This window comes from Bubalus kerabau, chromosome 20, assembly GCF_029407905.1.
Source record: "Bubalus kerabau isolate K-KA32 ecotype Philippines breed swamp buffalo chromosome 20, PCC_UOA_SB_1v2, whole genome shotgun sequence".
NCBI classification, from domain to species: domain Eukaryota; kingdom Metazoa; phylum Chordata; class Mammalia; order Artiodactyla; family Bovidae; genus Bubalus; species Bubalus kerabau.
In genome coordinates, this window is record NC_073643.1 from 23276355 (window position 1) to 23301858 (window position 25504).

The following is a 25504-nucleotide window of genomic DNA, read 5'->3' on the forward strand; positions in this document are numbered from 1 at the left end:
TGCGCACCTAGAGCCTGTGCTCCACAACGAGAGAAGCCACTGCCATGAGCAGCCTGCGCACTGCAACTGGAGAGCAGCCCCCGCTCGCAGCACCCAGAGAAAAGCCCTTGCAGCAGCGAGCCCAGCACAACCAAAGATAAATAAATAAACAAAAATTATTTTTAAAAAAGACTAATGGGTCTTTCTCTTCTCCGAATGTTAACTGTATGTTTTTCTCATATTATTTTCAAATGGTCTCATGTCCAGCAAGGCTCTTCTCTCTTAAGTTAAAACCTCCTTCTGTGAGGTGGTCCCTTTTTGTGTCTTCCCTAATATTTGAAATAGAGCCCAATCTTCTGGTCTTACTCATTTACCTCCAACTTTACCATGTATTCCCAGCAAAGTTAAGAGCTGGGCCATTCAAACCAAATCAAACTGGGCACAGACCAGGATGCCCGCTGATGCCTGGGATCAGGTCACATCCTGGAACATAATAAAATCCAGTGGCTGCTTCCTCACTGCTGGACAGAGGCCTCTAGTTCTCCTGACTCCCAAGGTCTACAGCCAGATGCTATATGACTTCTGAACTAGTCCATGTCATCAAGGCTTCAAAATGATACACCTTTTTTTCTTTTTCCCCACCTCCTCAAAGAAAAATGGAATTACCTGATTCTCATGGCAAGGTCCTTGACAGTATTCGGTCAAACTTTCCAGGGTTTGGTTGATGAGGGCCACGTTCTTTTCGTTGATATAGAGTCCCAGAAGACCAAGACCCCCGGTGGTGCTTCCACAAATACAGTCCAGAAACTGCAACGTCTCGCACACCAAATTGTAGTTGGTCTTGTTGTTTTGGCAACGGAGGAAGTTCTGCAATTGGGGCGTCCCCAGGTTTAGGGAGCAGAGGCAAAGAGGGAGGGAAACGGTCACTCAGCCTGCCATTGTGATCATGTGTAGTCGGTTGGGGCACAGGATTGCGTTGGTTAGAACAGAAGAGTCAGCCCCCACGATGGTCAGCCATGGATGCAGCCTTGGCAACAGCTACGAACACTTGGCTTTTGTATGGGATGCAGTGGAGAAGAGCTCCTCTTTGACAACCCACTTCAGACTCCAAGACCCTTGTTTCTCATTTCTCTCTTCCTCACTCCAGCCCACCTCCCTGCCCACCACATGTTAAGTTCAGAGTCTTCTGACATTTCCAAGGACAGTGGTTTTATTGAAAAGATGATGGTGTGGTCTGGATGCTGAATGCCCAGAGTGTAGTCCTGAGGGTAAATCATCACAGCATAAAGTGCCACAGGAGGGCTTACGTCACGGCCCTGGTGGGGATCTGGATTACCTCGTTGGGTCACTTCCATTATTAAAGGAAGGAATGAAAGTGAATAAATGTGTGTATGCTTGTGTGCGTGTGCCCGAGTATGTATTCTCAAGGTAAACTTACAATGTTAACAAGACTTAAGGGCAGATACTTTCTCAATGAAGTAAACCAAGGCACATTCCATAATACAATGTCTATTTTCATATGGAGATTTTTTTTTTTTTGGGTCATAGACTCCAGTAATCTCTTCTTAAAAAGAGGCAAAGATCAACCACAAATGCTTTTGGGCATAGTTATAAAAGTTACATATGTTTGCTGTAGAAAATCAGAAAATTATCTTTTTGGATTATCTTTCTAAAAAGATAATTAAAAAATAAAATGAATGTAACTTTTGACCCGGTAATTCCACCTCTGTTACTGTTCGCAAAGTACGTATTGGATGTTTGAGACAGCACTGTTTGAGACAGAGAAGAGCTGGAAGCAACCTAAAGGCTCATCAGTTGGGACATAAACAAACGATAATCCATCAACAGTCTTTAATATTGTAAGTTGCAAACACCAAAGCAGGTCCGTGTGTATCAATATGGAAAGATCTCTAGGATATACTGTTGAGTTAAGCAAACAAAAAGGGCAACTAGCAGATTAATAGGGATCCAGTGCTCCCATCTAAAGATACAGGAAAAGGACAGGAAGGCTTCAGTTCAGAACAATGTGGGAATGCGAAGAGGGACCTTATTTTTTTTTTTTTAAACCGAACACTTATTTTCATTTAAGCCTTCACAGAAAGAATATATTCATTGTATAATTCATTCATTATGTACAAAGAATATATTCCTTGTACAATTAAAACATTTATAAATGCACAGATTAAAAGCTGGTAATCAAGTTTAATGCTTGACTTGTCAACAAGCTAACCACCCGTCACTGTCATCCCAACCCCAAATTAAGCTCAGTCCCTTATGCTTAAGCCTTTCTGACAAGTCTAAAAATTGGGCCATCACTCAGGTCCGGGTGGGAGGTGGGGGAAGGACAGATGTTTGAGAACCACGTGCGCTTGCCCGTGACTACATTTCTAAGGACCACAGGAAGCCAGAGGAGGGCTCCACAGCCATTTCTTGCTCCAGTCCCTCAAAGAAGATTCTACCTGTTAACAGCCTGGCTGAACCCCACGCCATGCCATGGTGGGGTGGAGGAATATTCATGAAGAGGATAGGGGAGGACCAGACTGTCCTAGGCTCAAATGCACAGCATGGCTCTTGAGGTCCAATTTCCTCCCCTACTCCTGCGTCATCATTCCTGCCATGCCCCTGCCTCTGCTCGAGGACACCCTCTCTCCCGCCGTGCTCGTCTCTGTCTGGCAGCCACGAACTTCTTTCTGCTCTTCAAGCACCCTTCACTCTCTCATCTCTGGGGCTTCAGCCGCACCGTTCCCTCTGTCTGTCACGCTCTCCCTGTCTCCTGTGATTAATCAGAGAGTAACTCTCTGATTAACTTCTCTTCCTTCAGGTTGGGGTCTCAAGTTACTTCTTTCAGGAAGCCCTCCATCCTGACTCCAGTAGGACTGGAGCACCAGCACTGGCAACAGCCGACTAGCACAGGGACTGTGTCGGGCCAGGGGCTTCACAAACACTGCCTGAATATCTGAGTTAAGTTGAATGAATGGGAGAAAGAGGACTTGGGGAGTCATCAAGGCTGACATGCTTCAGACCCTCCAGGAAGGACAGTGAGCAGCCCTTTCTTGAAAGCCTCTCCCATTTCTCATGATCTTTATAGCGTGTCCACCCAGAATTTCTCCCTCCTAACTCACATCCATTTTCTCTTATTCTCTACAAAAACAGAGGTTTTTTGCTGTGCCACTTGCTAAAGGCCCATGGGAACTTCCACGCTTAAGGAATACAGTTTACCCTTAGCACATACCACTCACCCCACCTTGCCTAGGCTAGAAAAATCCTGTTATTTTTGTGGTCTTCCTTGGAGTGCCAGGGACCAAGTCAGGATGGGAAGATGAAGGAAATCAAAGACTTTAAGTCTGGGCTTAAACAGACCTCAGTGGACAGAAATCAGAATCTGCATCCCTTAACCGAGATCAAAGCAAAGCCAGCCTCTCAGGGGAAGGTTCAAAAGCAATGGAAAAATGGTTCAAAAACAGTCCTTCCCATCAAGGTTCTTGCTACTGTGAACAAAGCTTGCTTAAGGCAGCAACTGCCCATTCAGCAAAGTCAAGTTCGGTGGCTTTATCTCTATTGAACATTTATCAACAGGAGAGTTAAGGTTATAAACATGACAAGAAACTCTGGGCAACTTCAAAAGGCCAGAATCCCTCCCTCTCTGGGCTTATCTGCACTTCCTTCTACCAGGGAGCTGGTCCCTCTTTCCTCATGAAAATGTCTTCTCCTTCAGATCCAAAAGGAAACCCTGACCCAGAGATTCACCATCGGATCCAGAACACTACCAAGAAGATGGCATTCAGAGCTGCCGAATCCCACTTAAAATTATCATTTTGAGAGCCAGACTCCTACAAGCATCTTCTTGTCAGAGAGATTTTATTAACTAGCTCAGGCTGTCTGACTTAGTGGGAGTCTGTAAAGATGAGTGCAAGCTTCATGCTTCTAAACCCTTGGTCCAGACTGCTGGTTTGCCAGCCGGGCCCTGCAAAACCCTGGGGGACCCCAGGAATGCCCCATGTCTCAGAGCTCTTATAGATGAGAAAGCAAAGTTCGAGCACTCTGTAGTTTCTATTATGAACAAAGCAGCCTTGCTTTCATTTGCTTTACCTTGTACCTTCTGAGCTGTTCAAACAAAGAATTCTGCAGCCTTAAACAGTTTAAAATTACTGGCGTTATGGTACCCTCAAAGGTTAAATTGTTAAGTTTTTTTTTTAATATATTATACTGTACACTCCTTCTCTCCACAATACCACTGTTTCTGGAAGACCAGTATATTGGAGAATGGAGTTTTGGAAGGACTCATGGAAAGATGCTTCTGGCCACAGGGCTTGGAGAATTAATTCAGAGTTTTGCGAAGAGCTAAAGACAGCTGAGCGTCAAAGAATTGATGCTTTTGAACTGTGGTGCTGGAGAAGACTCTTGAGAGTCCCTTGGACAGCAAGGAGATCAAACCAGTCAATGCTAAACGAAATCAACTCTGAATATTCACTAGAAGGACTGATGCTGAGGCTGAAGCTCCAATACTTTGGCCGCCTGATGCAAAGAACCGACTCAATGGAAAAGACCCTAATGTTGGGAATGATTAAGGGCAGAAGGGAAAGGGGGCGACAGAAGATGAGATGGCTGGATGGCATCATTGACTCAATGGATATGAGTTTGAGCAAACTCTGGGAGATGGTGGAGGACAGGGAAGCCTGGCAGGCTGCAGGCTCAGTCATGTCGGCCACGACTGAACAACAGTAAGGTACAAAACAACATCTGTGAGGATTTCCCCACAAGGAAGGGTGAATTCATACAATGAGGGCCTCCCTCTGCTTCCCCAGTGAAGATGGGAGTTCCAGGGGGTGGAGGGGAGGAAGAACAGATCCACGAAACCCGAGCTACACTCAGGAAACAAGCACCTTGGGACTGCCCCTCTGACGTTCATGGACAGGACTCTACTCAAGGGGGGTTTTTGTGTTTGGTTAGTTCAGAACTCAGCAGACATCAGCTTCTCTGAGAAGCTTTCCTGGACCTGGCTCACTGTGTTGGTTCTCCTGCTCTGAATCTACAAAACCCCTAAGATGGCACAACAATAGCCCTCAGCATGCTGCGTGGTCGTCTCCCTCTTACCAGGGGCTCCTGCTTTGTGGGGAGCAGGGGTAGGGGGGTCTCCATCGCCCTGGCTCAGGGCACAGAGCAGGTCCTTGCCGAGGTGAGGAAATCAATACACACATGCAAAGTCTTAATCTACTTTTCCTTCGGAGCCTGAGGTTGGTGGAGACCAGGGACACTGGTACAGGCGAACGGTACAGAGCAATGGCCACGAAGTTCAGCCTAGGAATCACCCCAGCAGCAGGGCGGGGCCCCCAGCCACAAACACGCCACAGTCGAGCTGAAGGCTTTGTTTTCCTACTGGTGGGACAGCCGGGTTTCCCACGGTGTCGCTCACACTCCCTTGGCCTGTCTCCTCCATGATGGATGGTGTAGATACGGAAGGTGGAACGAATACAGTCTCCCTTCAAACAGAGAAATGCCAGCCAAGGAGACAGTCACCAGACCCTGACCTCTGGGTCATGAGAGCTCTGTCCGCCCACTGAGCTCAGCATGCAGGCGTCAGGCCAGTGCGTCAAGGGTTGACGTGTTCTATGTCCAAAGTAGGAATGTCTGAGCAACAAGCAAGAAAAAGAAGACTGACAGCCAAGATCTCACACTCAGCTGTGGACAGGGATGAAGCCGAGGATGTCAGTGGAGGAGATGGGCGGGTGTCAAAGTCTAGAATGAGCCTGAAGTCACTGCCTGGCTGACAGAAACCCCTTCGTTTTGAAGTACGGGCCAGACTTGGCTGGCTGATGACCTTGGATCTGAATGCTTTTTCAAAGCCCAGGCTCTTCAGACTCATTGGATTGAAAAATCAGTACAGATGGTATTAATACTGCAAACTTCATCCAGTACCATCTCACTGTTCTTACTGTTTAACAATTAAATTCATTACTCAGCTTACCTAGGTAGAGAGTCTGCAGCAGGTTTTAAGGGCGAGCCATTTCTAGCTGTGGCATCAAATGGTCTGGCCACAGCTAACACGTGAAAAGTCATCAAACCCCCCTGGAGGGTCAAGTCAACAATGCAACATTTCAAGGCTGCACCTTCCCCTTGCTATGTTTGGACTACAATTATTACTTTTTTGTTTTGATGTGGACCATTTTTTAAGTTTTTACTGAATTTGTTACAATACTGCTTCTGTTTTACGTTTTGGTTTTCTGGCCAGGAGGCATGTGGGATCTTAGCTTCCTGACCAGGGATCAAACATGCACCCCCTGCAATGAAGTGAAGTCTTAAACACTGGACCACCATTCAAGTTCCTAGAATTATGTTCTTTTCAAACCATCATGATTCAAATAAAACTACCACTGCTAATCTATTTACTTTAGGAGGAAACATTCTATCTTAGAGGAGTTCAGGCACACTCTTTTGGTTTGGCTTCATCCCTTTTAGGCAGAGAGGAGTATTTTCCTTAACAATCAGCAGCAGCAGAACCAGGTAATGGCCAAGGAGCCAGGCTCCAGCACGCTTCTGGGAAGTGACAGCTTCTACAGATCTGTGTCCACTCAAAACAAAGAGTGTATCTCTAGAACCCATCCTTGGCCCTTCCTGAAAAGCCTTTGCTGCTGGAGAAACTTTGCAAGGAAGAAAACAGCCTCTATCTTAATGTGGTGGTAGACAGCACAAACTCTACCCACCAGACTGCCTGGGCTCAAATGTGAGCTCTGCATACCCTAAATGAGTCCTGTGTATCTTAGTTTCTTCATCTATAAAACAAGTGTAATAATACAGGAGACACTTAGCATCCAGAATCATCTAAGTGCCCAATAAGCCTTGGCCACAATAACAAAAAGTGAACAAAGCATTTCTGGAATTATCAGTTCAACAAATATTTTTGAACATTTATGGGAGTCCCTGGGACAGCAAGCAGATCAAACCAGTCAATTCTAAAGGAAATCAACCCTGAATATTCACTGGAAGGACTGATGCTGAAGCTCCAATACTTGGCCACCTAAGGCAAACATCTGACTCATTGGAAAATACCTTGGTGCTGGGAAAGATTGAGGGCAAGAGGAGAAGGAGGTGACAGAGGATGAGATAGTTGCATGGCATCACAGACTCGATGGACATGAGTTTGAGCAAGCTCCAGGAGGTAAAGAAGGACAGGGATGCCTGGGGTGCTGCAGTCCATGGGGTTGCAAAGCGTTGGAGACAACTCAGCAACTGAACAACAAATGTAAAATACCAGAAGACCACTTCATTCATTCAACCAAAACATATTGATTAGAACTTTCCATGTACCAGATTCTGTAAGTATATTTAATCACCCACCCCACCACCAAGTCAAGATTTACCTGTGCACCTAAACATCAAAAAGTGGCAGGCTACCAGACAGACACAGGCGTGCCCACACACACACACACACATTACAAATACATATGTGTAGCAGGGGCAACAACACAGATAAGGCTGAGATTTTATCCCTAAGGAGACGGTGGGGAAGATGAGACAGAGAAACGCTTCGGAGGTCAAGAGCAGTCTGGGCCCTCAGTTGGAGGAGACTAGCTGAAGGGAGAGGAGCCCACAAGTCACAGAGAAGCTGGGCGGAGCTGTGAGGAGCTTGGGCTCCCCGCCCCTACCTCACGTCCGCCCCGCCCCTACCCCGCCCCTGCCCGCCCTCACCTGGAGGTCCCGGTTGTGGTTTTCGCACAGCAGCTGCAGGAAGCGGAGGATGGGCTGCATGATGGTGATGACCGCGCTCATCTCCAGGTCGTCCTTGCTCTTGTCCGCTGCGGCCTGGGCGCCCTCCCCGGACTGGTAGTGGTCATCGGGGTCAGCTTCCCTTCTGAAGGTGGTGAAGGCTTTGCGGGTGGCAGCAGAGGCCTCCAAGAGCTGATCCCGCACCTCTTCCGTAATCTGCGTTGCAGGCTCTTTGGCTAGAACGCAAACGTGAGATGGTCAATGCTGCCCAATCCTCGGGAACGCTATTCACCACGCCAGAGACGATGTTAAGAGACCTAAGTTCTGCCATCATTAGAGAGCCCCTCAAGGTTGGCAAAACGCTCCAAGATGGCACCATCTTCTCTCAGCCCTGAGAATTAAAACTGAGTCGGGCTCTGCCAGCTCACTCGTGGCTCTAAGGCATCACCTCAGCTTGCTCTCATTTAGAGGAAAAGTGGTAGAGGTTCTGCCAGCTTCACACACCTATGACTCTGGGCCTCAGCTTCCTCATCTGTAAAATGGGGAGAAAATCACTGAAGTCTTTCTCTGAGCGGGTTCCCGAGAGGGTCAACATAAGCTAAGCAAATGGTAATTACTGTTACTGTATGACGATCGATGGAATCCTTTACGGAGCCCCAGGGCACCGTGATTTGATCAAGCACTTGATGTGTATTAATTACCTGGCTCACTTCTCACACTAACCCTGTAAGGTAACCAGGTACTAGAGTTAGGGGCATTAGACTCTGTTGCCGGACTGCCTGGGTTCAGATCCTGACTCTGGTTTACTTACTACTTTCATGTTCTTTACAAGTTAATTACCATTCTGATGCCTCAGTTTCCTGGTCTGTTAAATGGATGTAAAAGAATTTATTTTACAGTGTTGACTTGAATTCTAAATGAAGTAACACATGTAAAGGACTTTGGACAGTGCCTGGTTCGTAGGAAATACTCAGTAAATGTAAGCCTTCCTTTTTCTTTTGTTTATCCCCATTCTACACCAGTGGTTATCAACTAGGGGTGATTTTGACCCCAATTCCACCCAGGGGATGACAGGAAATATCTGGAGAGATTTCAAGTTGGAGATAGGCTACTGGTACCTGCAGGCTTCCCAGGCGGTGCTAGTGGTGAAGACCCACCTGCCAAAGCAGGAGACATAAGAGAGGCGGGTCTGATCTCTGGGTCAGAAAGTCCCCCTGGAGGAGAGCATGGCAACCCATTCCAGTATTCTTGCCTGGAGAATCTCATGGACAGAGGTGCCTGGTGAGCTCCAGTCCATGGTGTCACAAAGAGTTGGACACGACTGAAGCAACTTAGCATACACGCAGTGGCATCTACTGGGTTAAGGCCATATGTGCTGGTACACAGCCTGCAATGCACAGGACAGCCCTGACAGCAATGGATTGTCCAGATGTCCCACGTGCTGTGGCTGAGAAACCCAGGTCTCAACTTAAAAAAATAGGGCTCAGATCCGCTCAAGGCCATCTGACTCTAGCACTTTTGAGTCTACCCACTCCCCAGTATTACTTCTCTTCAAGGAAGGTAATGGATAAAAAGCTTCATGAACTTTCAAATATTTTAGAAAATAAGGGAGGATTAGATAATGCCTTTTGTTTTAAAGTGTATATCTTCCTCAACTTTCTCGGACATTAAATGAAAATTACAGGAAAAGATTATCAGTGGATTTCCTGCCAATAAAACCCTGAGTTTGACCAAGAAAGTATCAGTGTATTAAACATTAGGAGTTTCCCAAGCAGCAGGAATTCAGTTCAGGTTACATGTTGTTGCTGTTGTTTAGTCACTAAGTCGTGTCCGACTCTTTGCAACCCCACGGACTGTAGCCCGCCAGGCTCTTCTGTCCATGGGATTTCCCAGGCAAGAATACTGGAGTGGGTTGCCATGCCCTCCTCCAAGGGATCTTCCCGACACAGGGATCAAAACTGAGTCTCCTGCATTGCAGGCAGATTCTTTTACCACTGAGCCACTCTTCCAGGTTACATAGGAAGAGTTTTATCACAATCAGACTGGTTTTATTCTTCTGAAAGCCCCAGTCAGAATCCATCTGGGAGTCTAGAAGTCCTGTAAAAATTAAAAGAAAACCAGGGTTCCTCCCATGTTCCCAATCCAGCTGACCCCAGAGCTGCGAGCAGGCGAGTGTTTACCTTTCTTCCGTGACGGGGCATCCCTGTCCACCTCGTCGTCTTTCTTTTTATTTCCCAAGTCACTGGTGTTCACGGTCACTGTTGCCTTGATTTCCTGCTGGGCCACCTTCATTCGGTCATAGAAAACCTTGAAGAATTTCTCCGACTTCTTGTCTTCTGTCAACCGGCAGAAAAAGGAGTGCTGCCAAGGAAAACCCATGGTTTTTTTCCTGACACTGTGACACACCAGTTACTGAATCCCACTCAGGACACCAAAACCTCACGAGGATCAGAGCCAGACACAAAACCTGAAAACCCATCTCAGTTTGGACCAAGGTTCAACACTGTTTCTTGCACTGTCATTCACTCGATTCGACAGCCTGAGTGTGTCTACAAGGAGCTTTGAGAGAAAACTGTCACGTCTTGGCTGAAGAAGCCATACCGGCCTGGGAAGCCTGCTAGGGGGTGGTGGGCAGATTTTAGCTAACTAAGCACAGCTCCCAACACACACAGATATCAACTCCAGTAACAATGAAAGCAGAATGTGTTTTTGGTAATTGTTGCACGGCCAGTCATGTTTAAGGACATCTACGAACCCTCCTCTTTGCAAACCCCTATGAATATATACAGATAAGTAAGACATGCAACCCGCCCCTCTAGGGCTCCACACCAGATTACAATGACATGCCTGTAAGGAAGACTGAAACGTGTAAAAAGTGCTCCAGAAGCTACAAAGACAATTATATTATAGATGTTCAGAGCTGGCAAGGATGACATAGGTCTGGAGTGATCCCAAGATCTTCAAGGAAAAGGTGGTTTTCAAATGAGGTCTTAAAAGGCAGGTAGAGATGAACAAGCTTACAGTTACAGGTAGTTCGCCTCTTGGATACGCACTTGTTTTTTTGGACCCACTGCAAGCAAGAGTATACATTGTTGATGTGAAAACACAATATGGTGTCTCAACTTCGTTTACGAGCATTCTCTTTTCACCCCTTTGCAAATACCACGCTGTTGTGGATTATTTACATAAAAATACAATACGGTCAATTTCCAGAGGAATAAAACAAAGCTCCAAACAATGTATTTGCTTCTCCGGGTTGGAGCTTTCTGCCAATTTCACTTCCTCCCTCATTTGGAGAGATGGCACTTCCCTACAGAAGGTAACCCTAAGCTTGCAATCCCAGAAAAAACCAAACTCTTACCAGCTTCACAAAGCCCTTCGACTCCTCCACCTCTCACCCCCGCACACCCTGAGCCTGACTGAGCAGCCCGCCGGCCCGAAAGCCACTGCGTGTCCATCTGCCGACACGCAGCTTCAGCCACTGTGGCGCCTCTTCCAGCCACTAGTCTACATGCTACACTGACAGAGGCCCGTGTCACCTGCCCACAGAGCTCTGCTCAGTCCTGCCCTTCTCCCTCTCCCTGTTCTTCACCTCTGGTTGTTTCTTACATACAACACAAGATACAGCCCTCCTACCTGTGCTCCCTGGTCTTAACATTTTCTCTTCAGCCACTCCCAAATGCCAGTTTCCAACCCCCTGCTTGCCTCCTGCTTGGCCTTATCATTCTGTGTGTCACCCTCTATCACTCCCGCTCTTTAAGCCAAGCTCCAGGCTTTCACGTGCCCCACTGCCGTGTGTGTGTATGTGTGTGTGTGTGTGTATGCGTGCATGTGTGCTTGTGTGTGTGCACGCACATGTGTGCTTATGTGTGTGTGTATGCGCGTGTGTGTGCTTAATTGCTTAGTCGTGTCTAACTCTTTGAGACCCCATGGACTGTAGCCCACCAGGCTCCTACATCCATGGGGATTCTCCAGGCAAGAATACTGGAGTGGGTTGCCATGCCCTCCTCCAGGGGATCTTCCAAACCCAGGGATCGAACCCAGGTCTCCCACATTGCAGGTGGATTCTTTACCAACTGAGCCACCAGGGATGCCCATGAATACTGGAGTGGATAGCCTATCCCTTCTCCAGGGGATCACTCCCACCCAGGAATCGAACTGGGGTCTCTTGCATTTCAGATGGATTCTTTACCAGCTGAGCTACCAGGGAAGCCCTCCACTGCCCTTTACTTTATTTTTAGGTTTCTCTTTTGCCCATCCATCAACCAGTATTCCATCCATTCATCCATCCATCCGCCACCCACTATTTACTGCACATCTGTCATGAGTTGGGCATTATGCCTGTTAGAGGAGAAACAACAATGAACAAAAAGGAGTCTGTGCCCCGTGAAACTGGTAGCTTGGTAAGGAAAACATACGCTCACTCTGGAAAATTGCTCACAGGTGAAAAAGCAAGTTCTACTTGTTCACTTCTTTGAGAGCTGATGTGTCTGCAGACAAACAAGAGGAGATGTGCAGGGGACTAAGCAAGACCTCAACCAACAGCCACCCAAACACAGTGACGACATTTTCCTCCCAGAGATGTCACACAACATTTCAGCCACAGGGGTCACGGGGAGACTCTGCGGGAAGGTGGCTGCTCAGGGCAATGAAGTTCAGTTGCTGCCCCATTTGTCTTCCCATGGTATGAAGGCAACTTAAGAAACATCTGTGGGCAATCTGGTCATGCAGGAAAACAAATGCACTTTAAGTCAGTGAATAGCCAAAGCCCACCGACTGTCATCTGTAAGAGTGTAACAGTGCATACCCAACACCTGCTACAAACACTGCGTCACATCCAGCCAGATGTCACTGGACAGGGTCAGGGCAAGGAGGCCTCTGGTAAAATGAGAGGAGGGCAAGGTACGGAGGATTACACGCTTCTATATATGTTTCTGCAATGGCCAGTGTATTTATTTTGCGTTATTTATAACAGTCCTCAGTCCCTCAAGGATTTGACGCTGCTTTGTAAACAAAACGTGGTCAGTGAAATGGTAAAGTGGACAGTGGGGTACGGTGACGCAAGTAAGCACAGAAAACTGACATCAGACAAGGATGGTGCTAGAAGATGCGAAAGGAGACCCAGCCGATTCTTGGGTGCTGGACATCAAAAAACTGAAAAGACAGGCAAACCCCATCATGCCTCGCAGCAAGAACTGAGAGGAGAGAGATCACACCAGTGCCTCAAAGGAAGGAAACATATCTTAACGGAGGGTTAGTAGGGCAGGCTTTTCAGCTGGACCTCCTGGGTTTGAGGCTGGGGTCCCTTACCCACCAGCTCTGGGACCCTGAGTAAGGTACCCAACCTCTCTGAACCCACGTGGAAAGGCTGCTGAGGTGCACACCAAGCGCTTAGCACAGTGCCCACAGAATGAGTTGGTTCTGCACCACCATTAACCAACTATCACGAGAAAAAGCCACAGCAAAGCCATCACCTGAGGGGCTCAGTGGTGAGAACAACCTCCAGAGTCAGAACAGGCCTCGGCTCCACCGCTCACAAGCCAGTGCCACATTAGAAAGTGACGACATCTCTGAAATGCAAATCTTCTCATCTACCAAATGGGCATCGTAACAGGGTGTGCCCTTCATGAATGGTTACGAAGACCCAGCAAGCTAATCACAGTGACACTCCCGATGGCTGACCTGACGAGGTGCTGGGAGCGTGGGTGAACCTCCGTGCCTGTCACCTAATACCCTCCACCGCCCGTCTCCGATGAAGAAGTTGTTACTGTCACTCCTTTCGGAAATCAGGAGAAGCTTTTGGGTCTTTGAGAGAACGTGCCTCCTGTGGGAGCACCCCTGAGAGGCCGGCGCTGTGACACACAGCATCTTCCCAGGACGCCGGGGCACCGGGGGCGGCAGAGCAGCAAGGGGAGGACAGAGGAGAACTTTCAGGTCTCTTGAGTGGGAAGCTCAGCAGACATGCTGGAAGGAGAGGACCTTGTACAGGAGAAGTGAAAGCCACGGCATGCAGAGGAGCTAAGACTCACCCCTTGCCTCCCCGGGGTAGGCTGTGCCTGGTGTCACCCAGAGGCAGTGAGTTCAGCTCCTGTACACCGTTCACAGACCTGCTCCTTCCACCTCCTTCTGTCACAAGGGCCTCACAGGGCCTGGGAGGGGAAAGGGGCACCCTCCTCTGGACCATTTTTCCAGGAGCAGGTGGGACCTTGGGCCAGAGCAGGCAGGGACTGGCTCCCAACCCCCTCAGGCTCTTCGTGGCTACCTGCCCACTGCTCTCCTCGAATGTGTTTCAGTGAATTGCTCTCCCCTCCCCCACTGTTCCCCAAACCTAGAACCAAGAGTCACAGAGAGACTGTTTCACTTCTCCAAACTTCACTGCACTCCACCCAGCAGGTTTGAGGTAACCCTTCCAAATAAAACTAGTGTAGTGCATGAGTCGTCAGTAACAGCAAAACTGCCTGCCTCTGGGCAGGGGGGTGGGTCGTGAGTGAGAAGTGACCAAAAGGGAAACAAGAGAACTTTCCGGAGTGAAGACAATGTCTTGATTGGGATGGAGGCTGCACAGGTGTGGCAGATAGAAGAATGCCCCCCAGCCCTGCAAAGACGTCCAGACTCTTATCTGTGGGACTTATAAAACATGCCAGCTTACATGGCAAAGGGGAAGGAAGTTGTAGATGGAACTAAGGTTCCTAATCAGTTGATCTTAAAACTGTGAGATGATTCTGGATTAGTCAAAAGGCTTGTGTCATCACCAGGGTGCTTAAAAGTAGAAGAGGAGGGGTACGACTCCCTTGGCGGTCCAGTGGTTAAAGACTCTGCCCTTCCAATGCAGGGGGCATGGGTTTGATCTCTGATTGGAGAACTAAGATCCCACAAGCCATGTGGTGTAGCCAAAAAAGAAAGAAAAAAAAAAATGTAGAGGAGGAGGGTGGAGGGATGCAGTATGAGAAGGACTCCACTCAGCGTGGCTGGTTTTGAAATTTGAAGATGAAGAAGGGGCCACCGGCTGCGGGCAGCCTCTAGAAACTGGGAAACGCAGGAAAACAAATTCCCTCCCCCCGGGCCCCCTCCCCTGCTGAATCTTGATTTAGTCTGGTTAAGACTCATGTCGAACTTGTAAGATAAAATATCTGGCTGTCTAAAGCCACTAAGATTTTAGTAATTTATTATTCTTAGTAACTTATTGCTGAAAGTAATTTTAGTAATTTGTAAAATTTAGTAATTTTAGCAGTTGGGTAAGATTTTAGTAATTTGTTATTTTTAGTGATTTGTTATAGAAGCCACACAAATATGACCAAATCTGATGGTATTTATCAAATCTGATCAAACTCTACACTTAAAATCTATACATATGATTGTATGTAAGTCATATCACAATGAAAAGAGAGATGGAAAAAGCAACTGCTTTGCTTCCAGAAGGCTAGAGAACTTGGTCAAAGTGGTCCAGACTGGGGGCCACCCTCAGAGGCTACCTTCCCCAGCAGAGGGATCTGAGTCTGACACCCTCACAGCCCATCTCTCTTCACCACCGCCCTTTCCTCCTCTCTCCGCTTATCTCCAAATCACATTAGATTCCAAAGCCCTTTTCACATAAGCTGTCTTATCAGCATCTTAGGAGATTGTCAAGATAGATACCATCATTCATAAATCCATCATTCATAATAACTTTAGAGGCAGGAGAGCTGGGGTCGGGAAAGGTCAGCTGACAGGGGGCAGAGCCTCGCTGGCTCCCTGCCCCTGTGCTCAGGGCCATCTCCACTACCTACCTTCTTAATGATCACACAGAACACCAGCCCCAGGGGTCGGCAGGCAACTCCAAAAAAGCAAAGACTGGTTTGGGGGCAGACCCAGCACCAGTGCCAACATCACAGACAACAGGTACATGTTTGGAGGGGCTTGAGGGAAAGTAGTCGGGGTTGGACCAGGTGAGAAAGTGACCACCATGGGAATTCTGGAGGACAGAGGAGGGGCGGGCATTTAGGTATGGCCATTGTAAGCCGGGTTTAAAAACCACCACCACAAAAAAGAAACCACAGATCAGAGAAAGTTAAAGTTGGAAGCACCCTATGTCAGCCACTTCCAGATGCTTTTCCCACCAAGGAAACTCGCTCCTCCTCCTTCCCCTAACACTGGGGTAAGGACCGGGTATTAGAGAGATACAGGCACAACTGCTCGGCCTGAGACAGAGCGGGGAGGACCCCATCTCACCACTGGAATCCTCCTTGCAACTCCAGGGTTCCACAGAACACTGTCTGGAAACTACCCACTTAGTCCAGCCCTCCATCTTTTACAGAGGAGGAAACTGAGGCCCAGAGCGAAAATGAACACAGAGAACCATGTCTCCTGAGTTGAAGTCAGTCCCCTTGACCAGGATCGGGGGTGGGTGGGTGACACCCAACCTGAGTTGCATTCCCAATCTGGGATAAATGTCAAGTGGACACAGTTTGCCCTCCTCGGGCTGCCCGAGCTGTATGGGACTCAGGAATGAGCTCTTCAGCTGAAAATAATAAGGAAACCGCCCTTTCAGATCACTCTTGAAAATAGTTAAGACATCTCTTAATGAGCCTGGCAGCCACCTACTATGCCCGGCCAAGTTATTACAAAGAAACAGAGTGTGATTTATGACAAGCCCTCCCAGTTTCTGAAACCAGAGGCCACCCAAAGTTAGGGACCAGCGGAGGGCTGGCAGCTCCACTAGACAATAGGCCGGAAGTGTGCAGGAGAGGGTGGGGGCATGCCTTTCTTGAGATGCAAGAGGTCACGGCCCGGTCGCATTGTGCAGGATGGGGTCTGTCTGGGGAGAAGAAGGAGAGACACGGGCCTTCCCCAGGTGCTGGACACACACCAGGGAAGGTGAGTGACTGAGCACCTTATTGAAAAGCCATCTTCCCCAGAGTTCAGAGACTTGGGGTGGGGCGGGCGTAGTGGGGGAGACAGTCTTCGTACCCTGGAACCCAGAGCCAGCCAGCCTGCACTTGCAGGGACACCGGTATGCGCTCAGTTGCTCATCTGTGTCTGACTCTTTGCGACCCCATGGACTGTAGCCTGCCAGACTCCTCCAGGGAAGAATACTGGAGTGGGTTGCCATTTCCTCCTCCAGAGGATCTTCCCCACCCAAGGATTGAACCCATATCTCCCGTATTGGTAGGCGGATTCTTTACCACTGAGCCTCCTGGGAAGTTCGCAGGGACATGGGAGGAGCCCTTTATGAGCATCTCAGATAAAGGAAGGGAAAGCGGCAGGAAGCAGAGGTGGATGTGATTTAGGCCCGGTCTGGGGGAGCGGGGGGAGGGTCGAGGGAGCAGTCCCCTGTGCTCCTGGGACAGCTTCGAAACTTCCCCAGAAGAAAGTATTTCACCTTGCAGTCATTCACCGTCCAGAAACCCTCCCACTGAGCCTTCTGAGGTTCCAGAGAATGAGCTTTTCTATCTGACTGCCTGGGCCATGTCCCTGAGTGACACAGCCCATGACTTTCACTCTGGGTGCTCATTTATCTGCTGCAGAATGAATTAAGTTCTCAGGCAAAGGGCAAAAATTTGAAAAATGTGACCTGCTGAACAATGCTGAATCCCTGAGCTTCCCAGGGCTGCTGGAAATTCCTCCCTGGATTTCTCTCTTCTCCATGTGCTTCCGGCACATGCGCACCTCAGTCTTGGCCCTGGGGTCTCCAAACAGGGCAGCCCATTCATGTCCAGCTCACACAGAGGCCCTGCGGGTTACAGAGTGACAGCAACGGCCACCCAGGCGTGGGGTTTACCTTGTGGGGTTCTCTTCCAAGCCCCGTGGCTATCCGAGATTTCACCGCTTCCTGGGGACCCTGATTTGTAAATTACAGCGAGTGGTAACTTAAGGCTTATGGTTCGCCGGGCACTGCCTAAGTGCTTTGTACACAGTATCTCATTTAACCCTTACAACTACCCCAGGAGGTAGGGGTTATCACTCTCCCCACTTTACAGATGAGGAAACTGAGGTTCAAAGAAGCTAAATAACTTGTCAAGTCCTACAGCTGGGAAGTGGTGGTGGTGCCCAGGACTCAAGCCCCATTGGTCTGATGCCTCAGCCCATGCTTTCAGCTCCCCTGCTTCGTTCAGCACCTCTCCCCTGAGCAGGAGTGTGTCAAACTCCAAACACCTTTTGGCTTTTTATAATCTATTTCCCCACCTACCACCCTAAGTCTCTCAGCTGCACAGACACGGACTCTCTCACAGTAAAGAATAGCCGTGGTAGGAACACATGTGAATGCCTGTGTTTCCTGCGAAGCCTGATGCACTTGTGAAGATGGGCTCCGAAACAAGCCCCTTCTGCTAGATGAAGCTTTGCCAGGGCTGGGCATTATAGACGATTCACCTAACTGTTGTCATCACTCTAGGTCTTGAATCCTTTTCTTAGAAACCCTTGACAACAATCAAAACCCACAGATCAAGCACCAGGAGCTAGGTGATAAAACACACGTGCTTCAGGCAGAGGAGCCCAAAGAACTGCAAGTCTGGAAACCTAAATTTTAGCCAGTGCTCCCTGATAACCAGCCAGGTGAACTTGGGCAATTTGCTTACCTGCAGTTGTGCCCTGGGTTTCTTATCTGAAAAGCACGACTCTTACCACCTGCCCGTGTGTACCACGTGGCCGGGGTCCATCAAGGGTGCAGTTATGAAACGCAACGTGAAACAGCACAGTTCGATTCCTATGGGAAACGACTCCAGTATGAGGCATGGAATCTATCAACACACTCTTCCAAAGAGAGAAGTCAGCAGGTAAGACAGTGGATTGGCTCATGTGCTGGGTGTTATGTGATGACCAAAGTCTAGTATCCCCAAAATATCCAAAGATAAACAATCCCAGCTGGGACTGGTAGGTCAAGACGGCCTGCAGAATGACAGCAAAAACACACTGGAGAGCATTTCCCAATAACCATCACAATGAAGGAAGTGAAAGAAAATAAAAATCCAGCTGGAATCTCACTAGTTCTAGAAGCCACTCAGCTTCTGCTAGGCACAGAGATAAACGTTTTAGCTTCCACTTCCCCAAGTTTAGTACACCCAAATGCAGAATACAGACTTGGTGTCAAACACCGCCCCCTACCCCCTTGGAAAGGCCCAAGTCTTTCAACATGAATGGTGTTTCTAGTATTTTCAACTATGCTCGACACTTCAGGAAAAGTATGATGTTTGAAAAGAATCTAATAACGAGTGAAGTGGACATTAAGAATCAAACGTACCCCTGATATAAATGACTACTCACTCTAAGGTGGATGTTTTTTAGCAAGGTTTGACGGGTTTAAACCAGTAAACATCTACAAGTCTCGGCTTAGCAACATCTCTGAGGATGTTGCCAGCGTTCATGAGTTCAGGAATAATATAAACTTTAAAATAGTAGAGAAGGAAGTGAAGAAGTGTACTAAGTATGGGTTGGAAAGACATCCACACTTCATTTTTCTGAAAAAAGTTGCTCCCTCATCCAAACTGTAGAGCCGTCTCTTGATAACTCAGAGATAAACAGCATGTTTCAACTCCTCTGACCTGCCAAGGCTGGACAGAGGCCATCTTCTGCAGAGCAAGGCAGTGTTTTGGTTACTCTTCAAGTCAATGTGCGGCTTACACAAAAGGAAGCCACTGAAGCAAACAAGAGTCTGGTGAGACCCCAGGAAGGACTCTTGTGAAAACACAAGACATTCTAGAATCTCGTTCCATTCACCTCTACTCAACTAGAGATGAAGAAAATCCATCTCCAGTGCGTGTCTGGGGCCAGGGTCCCCTCCAGCGGTGACTCTGTGATTCAACCAAAGGGCCCTGTAGGGGTTCAGGTGACACCCTCGGATCCTGTGCCAGCTCGCCGACAGCCTCACCGTGGGGTCTGTGACTGGGGGACGGAGGCCTTCTCAGCGAGCTTCCAATGTGTACTGTGAGACCCGAAAAGAATGATGCAAGAGGTGCTGGAGAGACGCTATCACCAAGAAACGCGCCCTGGGCATCAGCCAAGGAGGGCTCCAGTGGGCCCCCCGGCCAGAGCCTGGGGGCCACTCAGCTACTGTGCCTTCCCACTTTAGTTGGGGGTTCCATCTGTGTTAGCAAGAAAGAACTTAGTGGCAAGCTACTGCACAGCACGGGGAGCTCAGCTCGGTGCTCTGTGATGACTTAAAAGGATGGGATGGTGAGGCGTTAGGAGGGAGGTCTAAAACAGAGGGGATACCTGAATATATACATACGGCTGATTTGTATCACTGTACATCAGAAATGAACACAACACTGTAAAGCAATCATACTCCAATTAAGAAAAGAAAGAACTGACGTACAGGTCACAGAGTAGGACCTTCGCTCTCTGGTCTGACTTCCATCCTGGGTATCTGCGGGCCAATGAATCAACACTGACTGACTTCCTGCCCTAAAAGCACCAAGGTTCCCCCAGGGCATCCAGCTTGAGCCTTAAGTTGATGTCAAGAAGCATCTTTTGCACACCCATTCTCTGTGTTTGTACAGAGAGCAGCAGGGACTCAGACAAAGGACTTCGTGTCCTGTACACTCAGGTCCAAACAGATGGATGAGGCTGGTGGAGGAACCGGGCGGGTGTGGACACGGCATTTATTAACCTGCAGCCTCCGTTTCCTCATCTGTAACCAAGGAAGGAGAAGGGGAAATGCCACCGAGAGGCCGGGAGGATGGAGTTAGGAGCTGCCATGGGGGAAGCCCAGCACCAGGCCTGCACCTGGTAGGTATTCTAACCAGACACATTCCCTTCCCTGCTCTAAAGAAACCCAACTGTGACCCACCCACTGGACCATAAAATCCAAAAAGAAGTAAATAGACCTGGCCCACAGGAGGCAAGGATGATGGCTGGCAAATAGCAAAACATCCAGCCAAGCAAGCGCATTCCTAATGGAGGGCCAATCGTCACCTGCTGTCCTCCGCTCCATCCAATGACCTCTCCGGTCACAACCCCGTACATACGCTCCAGGGCTTCCCTTCCTCCCAAACCTGCAGGCCCATTTCACTGGGGACGGCCCATGGGGGAGCTTCCATATGGCAGCAGAGAACATCCTGGGGATCCACAAGTTAAATGTATAGAGGGCCAGATGGATGGGGATGGCGGGACGAGAGTACCCAGCGCTCATCTGCGCTAAGCGCTGCTTCACAGATCATCGCTCTGGCATCAGTGACATGTATCCAAGCAGGTCACAGCCAAGCCAACGTGGAGCCTTTAGAAGCACTGACAAGGCTTGGCGGAGGCTGCTGAGACCACCCGATCGAGCCGCTCACCCGATGACAGATGGGTCAAGCAGCAGTCTCCTGCCCTGCGTCCACCCCCATTCCCCACCCAGCTCATGCTCCAACGACACTGGCCTCCTTCGGTTCCTGCAATATGCCAAGCCCACGCCAACCCGTCTGTCTGAACATTCCTGCCCTCTGTTCCTCACACCCCTAAGTCTCTTCTCGACTGCTAGGTCTGGGCATCAGTGCAACTCCCTACAGAAACCTCCCCTGACCATCTTAAATGGCTTTCCTGTGATGCTCTGCATCCTGGCTGCTTCCCTCTTCACACGTCTCTCAATTCACATATTTCATTGTTAACGGGCTTATAATCCATCTCCCCTGCTAGACTGGAACCTCCTTGAGGGCAGGCCCCACGTGACCTCAGTCTGGACTGTCTCACAGCCACTTCATCCTCCATCAAGACCTGCTATCTTAGTGAACGCCCAAGAGTTCCGAGGGAGGGGCAGTCCTGAGAGACTGAAATCGAGTTGAGCTGTGCAGCTACGGCAGCTGAAGTTTAACTCAATAACCAGAAGGTCCCTGTCCGTGAAAGCTCAAAGTCCTGCCAAGCGGGGAAAACGCCGAATGCCAAAGACCAGCGGAAGGAGGCTGATGTGGCATTCTAGCCTCTGAGAGGCTTATCAGGTTTGTGCCCAGGCCTCTGTGTTGGGCTCGGGCTGCTGCTGACCCTAATCCATCTAGTTAACTGTTAACTGCTCTGCCTCGCTGACACTTGCATTATTAACTGTGGGGTCGGAAGGACAATCCTTCGTGGACCTGCCATCTCATAACCTGGCTCCCGCCCCTGACTTCACAGCTATGAGCCCAGGGCTGAACAGTCTGCGGGATTGTGTTGCAAGGCGGGCTAATGAAAACACATTTCTCAAACACCGTATGGTGAGGGCAACTGAAGAACCAGCCTCTTCCAACAGAAATTAAAAAACAAAAAAATTTCTTAAGTCCTGGGTTCAAAGGGAAACAAGTGGCTTGAAGACATCAGATGGTTTACAGGACTCTCCCCACTTCGGCGTCTGGGACATCTTGATGACAAGTGTAAAACCCAGACAAAGGAAACTGGGAGAGCCATCAGGGAGGCTCTGACGCTTTCACGAAGGAACTCGGAGGACGCAGGAAGCACACGCGGGGCACAGATCACTCAGGGAGCAGGAGGGTTGTGCCCAAGGGTCGCAGACAGCTACGGATGTCATGGAGGTTGTTCTCAGAGGCTCTGGGTCTGGGCTTGGGTGTGACATGTCTGTAATGCCCCCAGGCCAGGACTCTAGCCACTGGAGTCCTAGTTTCTAATGAGAAAATATTCTCAACCATGAAGTTAGCTCTGCTGGAAGCCTTCCAAAGGGAAAGTCCCTCCAGTTACTCAGAGGGGAAAAAAAAAAGTTACCTTCTTGGTCTGGAATCCGGGGATATTTTATGCAGATGTCTCTAACAGAAGTTACTAAGGGGAAGTCAGCTCGCCTTTGATTATTCAAACAGGCTACTGCTATTAAGGATTGCACAACTCTTGGGCAAGGCAGGGGTGGGTTTTGGCTTTTCTGTTTTTTTTTTGTTTGTTTGTTTAAGCCTGTCCTCATGGGAACTACTTATTCTTTTCTAAGAACAATTTCATTATAACCTCCTGAAAGCACATCTTTTAAATACCTAGGTTCTGCTGAGAATGTGACGCACAGGCAAAGCCATCAGAGCAGCTGGGTGCAGGTGGGCACCCCTGGGGCTTCTCAGAAGGCCAGTTCTGCTTCTCTGCTGAGAACTGGATGGAGCAGCCACTTCTTTGTTTCTTAAAGGCAGGCTGAATAATCGCAACCCTCAGGTAACAGATGTTGCCTGAGCTCCAAGAATTATCAACCATGGGACAAACACATTCTCTTGTTTTCATGCGGTTCCATTTAATAATGTGCTAGATGAGACAGGAGACTTCACCCTACCCAGGCCAAGAGCACAAAGGGGGATGATGGAAATGCCGACCGCCCTCCTTCTCTGGGGCAACTGGCAATGGAATCCACCTGGTTCATGGGCAACCCGATAGCTACGAGAAAGCTCCTTACTGTTTGAGCTTGAAGACTCCTAGCATAGGTGCCTACAATGAAGGGGCTGGTAATAAAAAAATATCCTAGGAAGAGAAATAGGTGAGGGTGTGGGGAAAAGACGCCGTAGGCAAAACCTTTCTGATGTCTTAGAGCCACACAATGGGGAATGCTTAGGGGGAAAGGAAAATATTCTTTCTGGGGACAGCTCCAAGGATCCTGAGTTAGGTGTGAGAAACAAGCCAGCTTATAGACAGGGGGACAAAAAGAAAGAAAAGAAAAGGAGGGAGAGGAAGGAGTCAGGGAAGGGGGGAGTGAGATGGCTGAGAGACAGGGGAATTAAAGAACACCATGGCAACAAGTCTGTCCACCTACCCCAGCCGCCCACCCACAGGCAGATTCTTTGCTGACGCACTTGAGAACAAGCTGGTTCCTACCAGCTCAGGAAGGTGAGCAAACCCAGAGAGCTCATTAAATCCCTTCTCAGCGACTCTTGTCTGCCTGCAGATAGTGAGCAAGGAGGATATAAATAGAAGTTATATAACATCTCTATGTTGATTCCTGTGCTTACCAAAAAAATGCAGCATGACCTTGTTTTTTTTTTTTTTTTTCTGCAACGTTTTCCTCCACTGTGGGTTGAGGACTTTAAGCCAGTTAGGGATCATCTTAAAGTTTAAACAGTAGGATATAGATTTCCACGTTAAGGACACTCAGGATGACTGTCCAAGTTCAGAGCCCTCAGGGATCAAGTCCTCCTCAGGTATTAAAAAAAAAAAAAAAAAAAAATCCACTTGCTATAGAATACAACCGGAAGGAATCGTGTGGCTTCCTCTCAGGACATTTCCTGATGATACCAGGCATGACATTAACACCCAAGTGCAAAGAACCATGTGAAACCAAATAAAAGGCTTGGGTTTTCTAAAGGAGGTTGGAACACTCAAAATACATATACTGAGAGGTAACTGATGGGGACTTCCCTGGTGGTCCAATGATTAAGACTCTGCACTTACAATGCAGGGGGCGTAAGTCTGACCCCTGGGAGGGGAACTAAGATCCATGTGCCGCAGGGCAGAGCCAAAAGAAATAATAAACTAACTGATGGTTTCTAAATACTCCAGGAGGACTCAGCTGTTGTCTTCTTTCTCAACAGGCAAGACAGTAAGAGTCGAGTGGACTGCAAAGGCTTCTCATTAGGGAGGCCAACAGAGGGCAGAACTGCAGAGGGAAACACCGGTGGGAAGCCCTGGGATCCACTCAACCCTGTGAGTGCTGTGGGCCCTGTGGACAGACTCCAGCTCTGGCATCACCAGGAGGGAGACTTAAAGGAGCGTGTGCAGACAGGCTATGCTGCCGGGTCCCACCACTCTGCTATCTTGTCTAACCTATGGAGGCCACAAGACTCTCTCAAAAAACTGTTACCATGGGAACTTTTCCCTCTGAAGCATTTCTCAAGCAATGTTACAGGTGCTGGAGAATTCACTGTCCTTGGTCTCAGCAAGCTTTTCCTGAGTCTTGGAACGTGTGGCTTCAACCCAGAGGACTTTCAAACCTAGCTGCAAGGGTTTTGAATACAAGTATCTTCTGGGGATGCAGGTTAATGACACAGGGCATAGGTGGGGGGTGGGATGCTATGATGCCCTGAGGGCCCACTGAGCACGCAAATCCCATGCCACACTGCTTTCCATGCAGTTGATCCGCTCAACAGAAGACCCTGAAGGGCTATAAGCAGCTTGAAAGGGGATATCGTGGCTGTCATCCCTATATTGGGAATTGCCTTTCTCATCAAAACTGGGAAGTGGTCAAGGACACAGTAAGTCATCCCTCCAAGCAGGATAAGAGCCATCCTCCCACTGGAGCCCTGCTCTTCGGTCAGCCACCGAAACATCTCCGCCCCGTGAGCCCGAGCCTTTCAACTGAGCCCTGTGAGCCTGAGCCTTCTCCTCTTCTATATTCCCATGAGGAAGACACCACCTACCTTCTGCAATATAAACAGCGTGGATCTGGTAGGAAGCCATACATCTTCCTGTCCCAACGTGGCAAGGTTGCCAGGTAACAAATGTAGAAATACACTCGGAAAACTGTATGTGACAATATACAAGCTCCGCTCTGCAGCTGATAACCGAGGGAGTGCTAGAACACTATGTTCTCTTAACACTTGGGCTCTTGGTGTGAAAATAAAATTAAATGGGATATTTCCTCTTGTAAATAGAAGACAGGCATACAACTCACACATGCATCCGCTAATTGGAAATAGTAGAGGGGTTAGCAACAGCCATGTGCAGTGCACCCGGGCTTCACTCTCCTGCCCCTCTGCTCCCCCAACATGGATTCCAGAAAACTCATCGAAACATAACTGAGCCAGAACCTGTACTGTGTGAGAGGCAAGTTCCCCTCTGACCAGAGAAAGGACACAGGTAGAAACTACGGAAGAGTTCAGACATTGTTATAAGGCCGAATGTACTTTCACTGTGTGGCTAAGTCGACTTTGAGAAATCACTGCATAACCAAGCAGTGACCACTTGCTTCTCTGACCAAATA

At 48.7% G+C, this 25504-nt stretch overlaps 1 protein-coding gene across 11 annotated transcripts in view; it reads right to left on the reverse strand.

Annotated features, from left to right (window-relative positions):
* The window catches only part of ITPR1 (inositol 1,4,5-trisphosphate receptor type 1), a 354068-nt gene that overhangs the window by 71507 nt on the left and 257057 nt on the right, over window positions 1-25504 (reverse strand). For all 11 annotated transcript variants that reach the window (XM_055557002.1, XM_055556993.1, XM_055557003.1 and 8 more), the window contains 3 exons: window positions 9864-10044; window positions 7666-7919; window positions 646-846 (listed from right to left, as the gene is read on the reverse strand). In XM_055557002.1, coding sequence (XP_055412977.1) covers window positions 646-846; window positions 7666-7919; window positions 9864-10044 — 636 coding nt within the window. The remainder of the gene's footprint in view (window positions 1-645; window positions 847-7665; window positions 7920-9863; window positions 10045-25504) is intronic.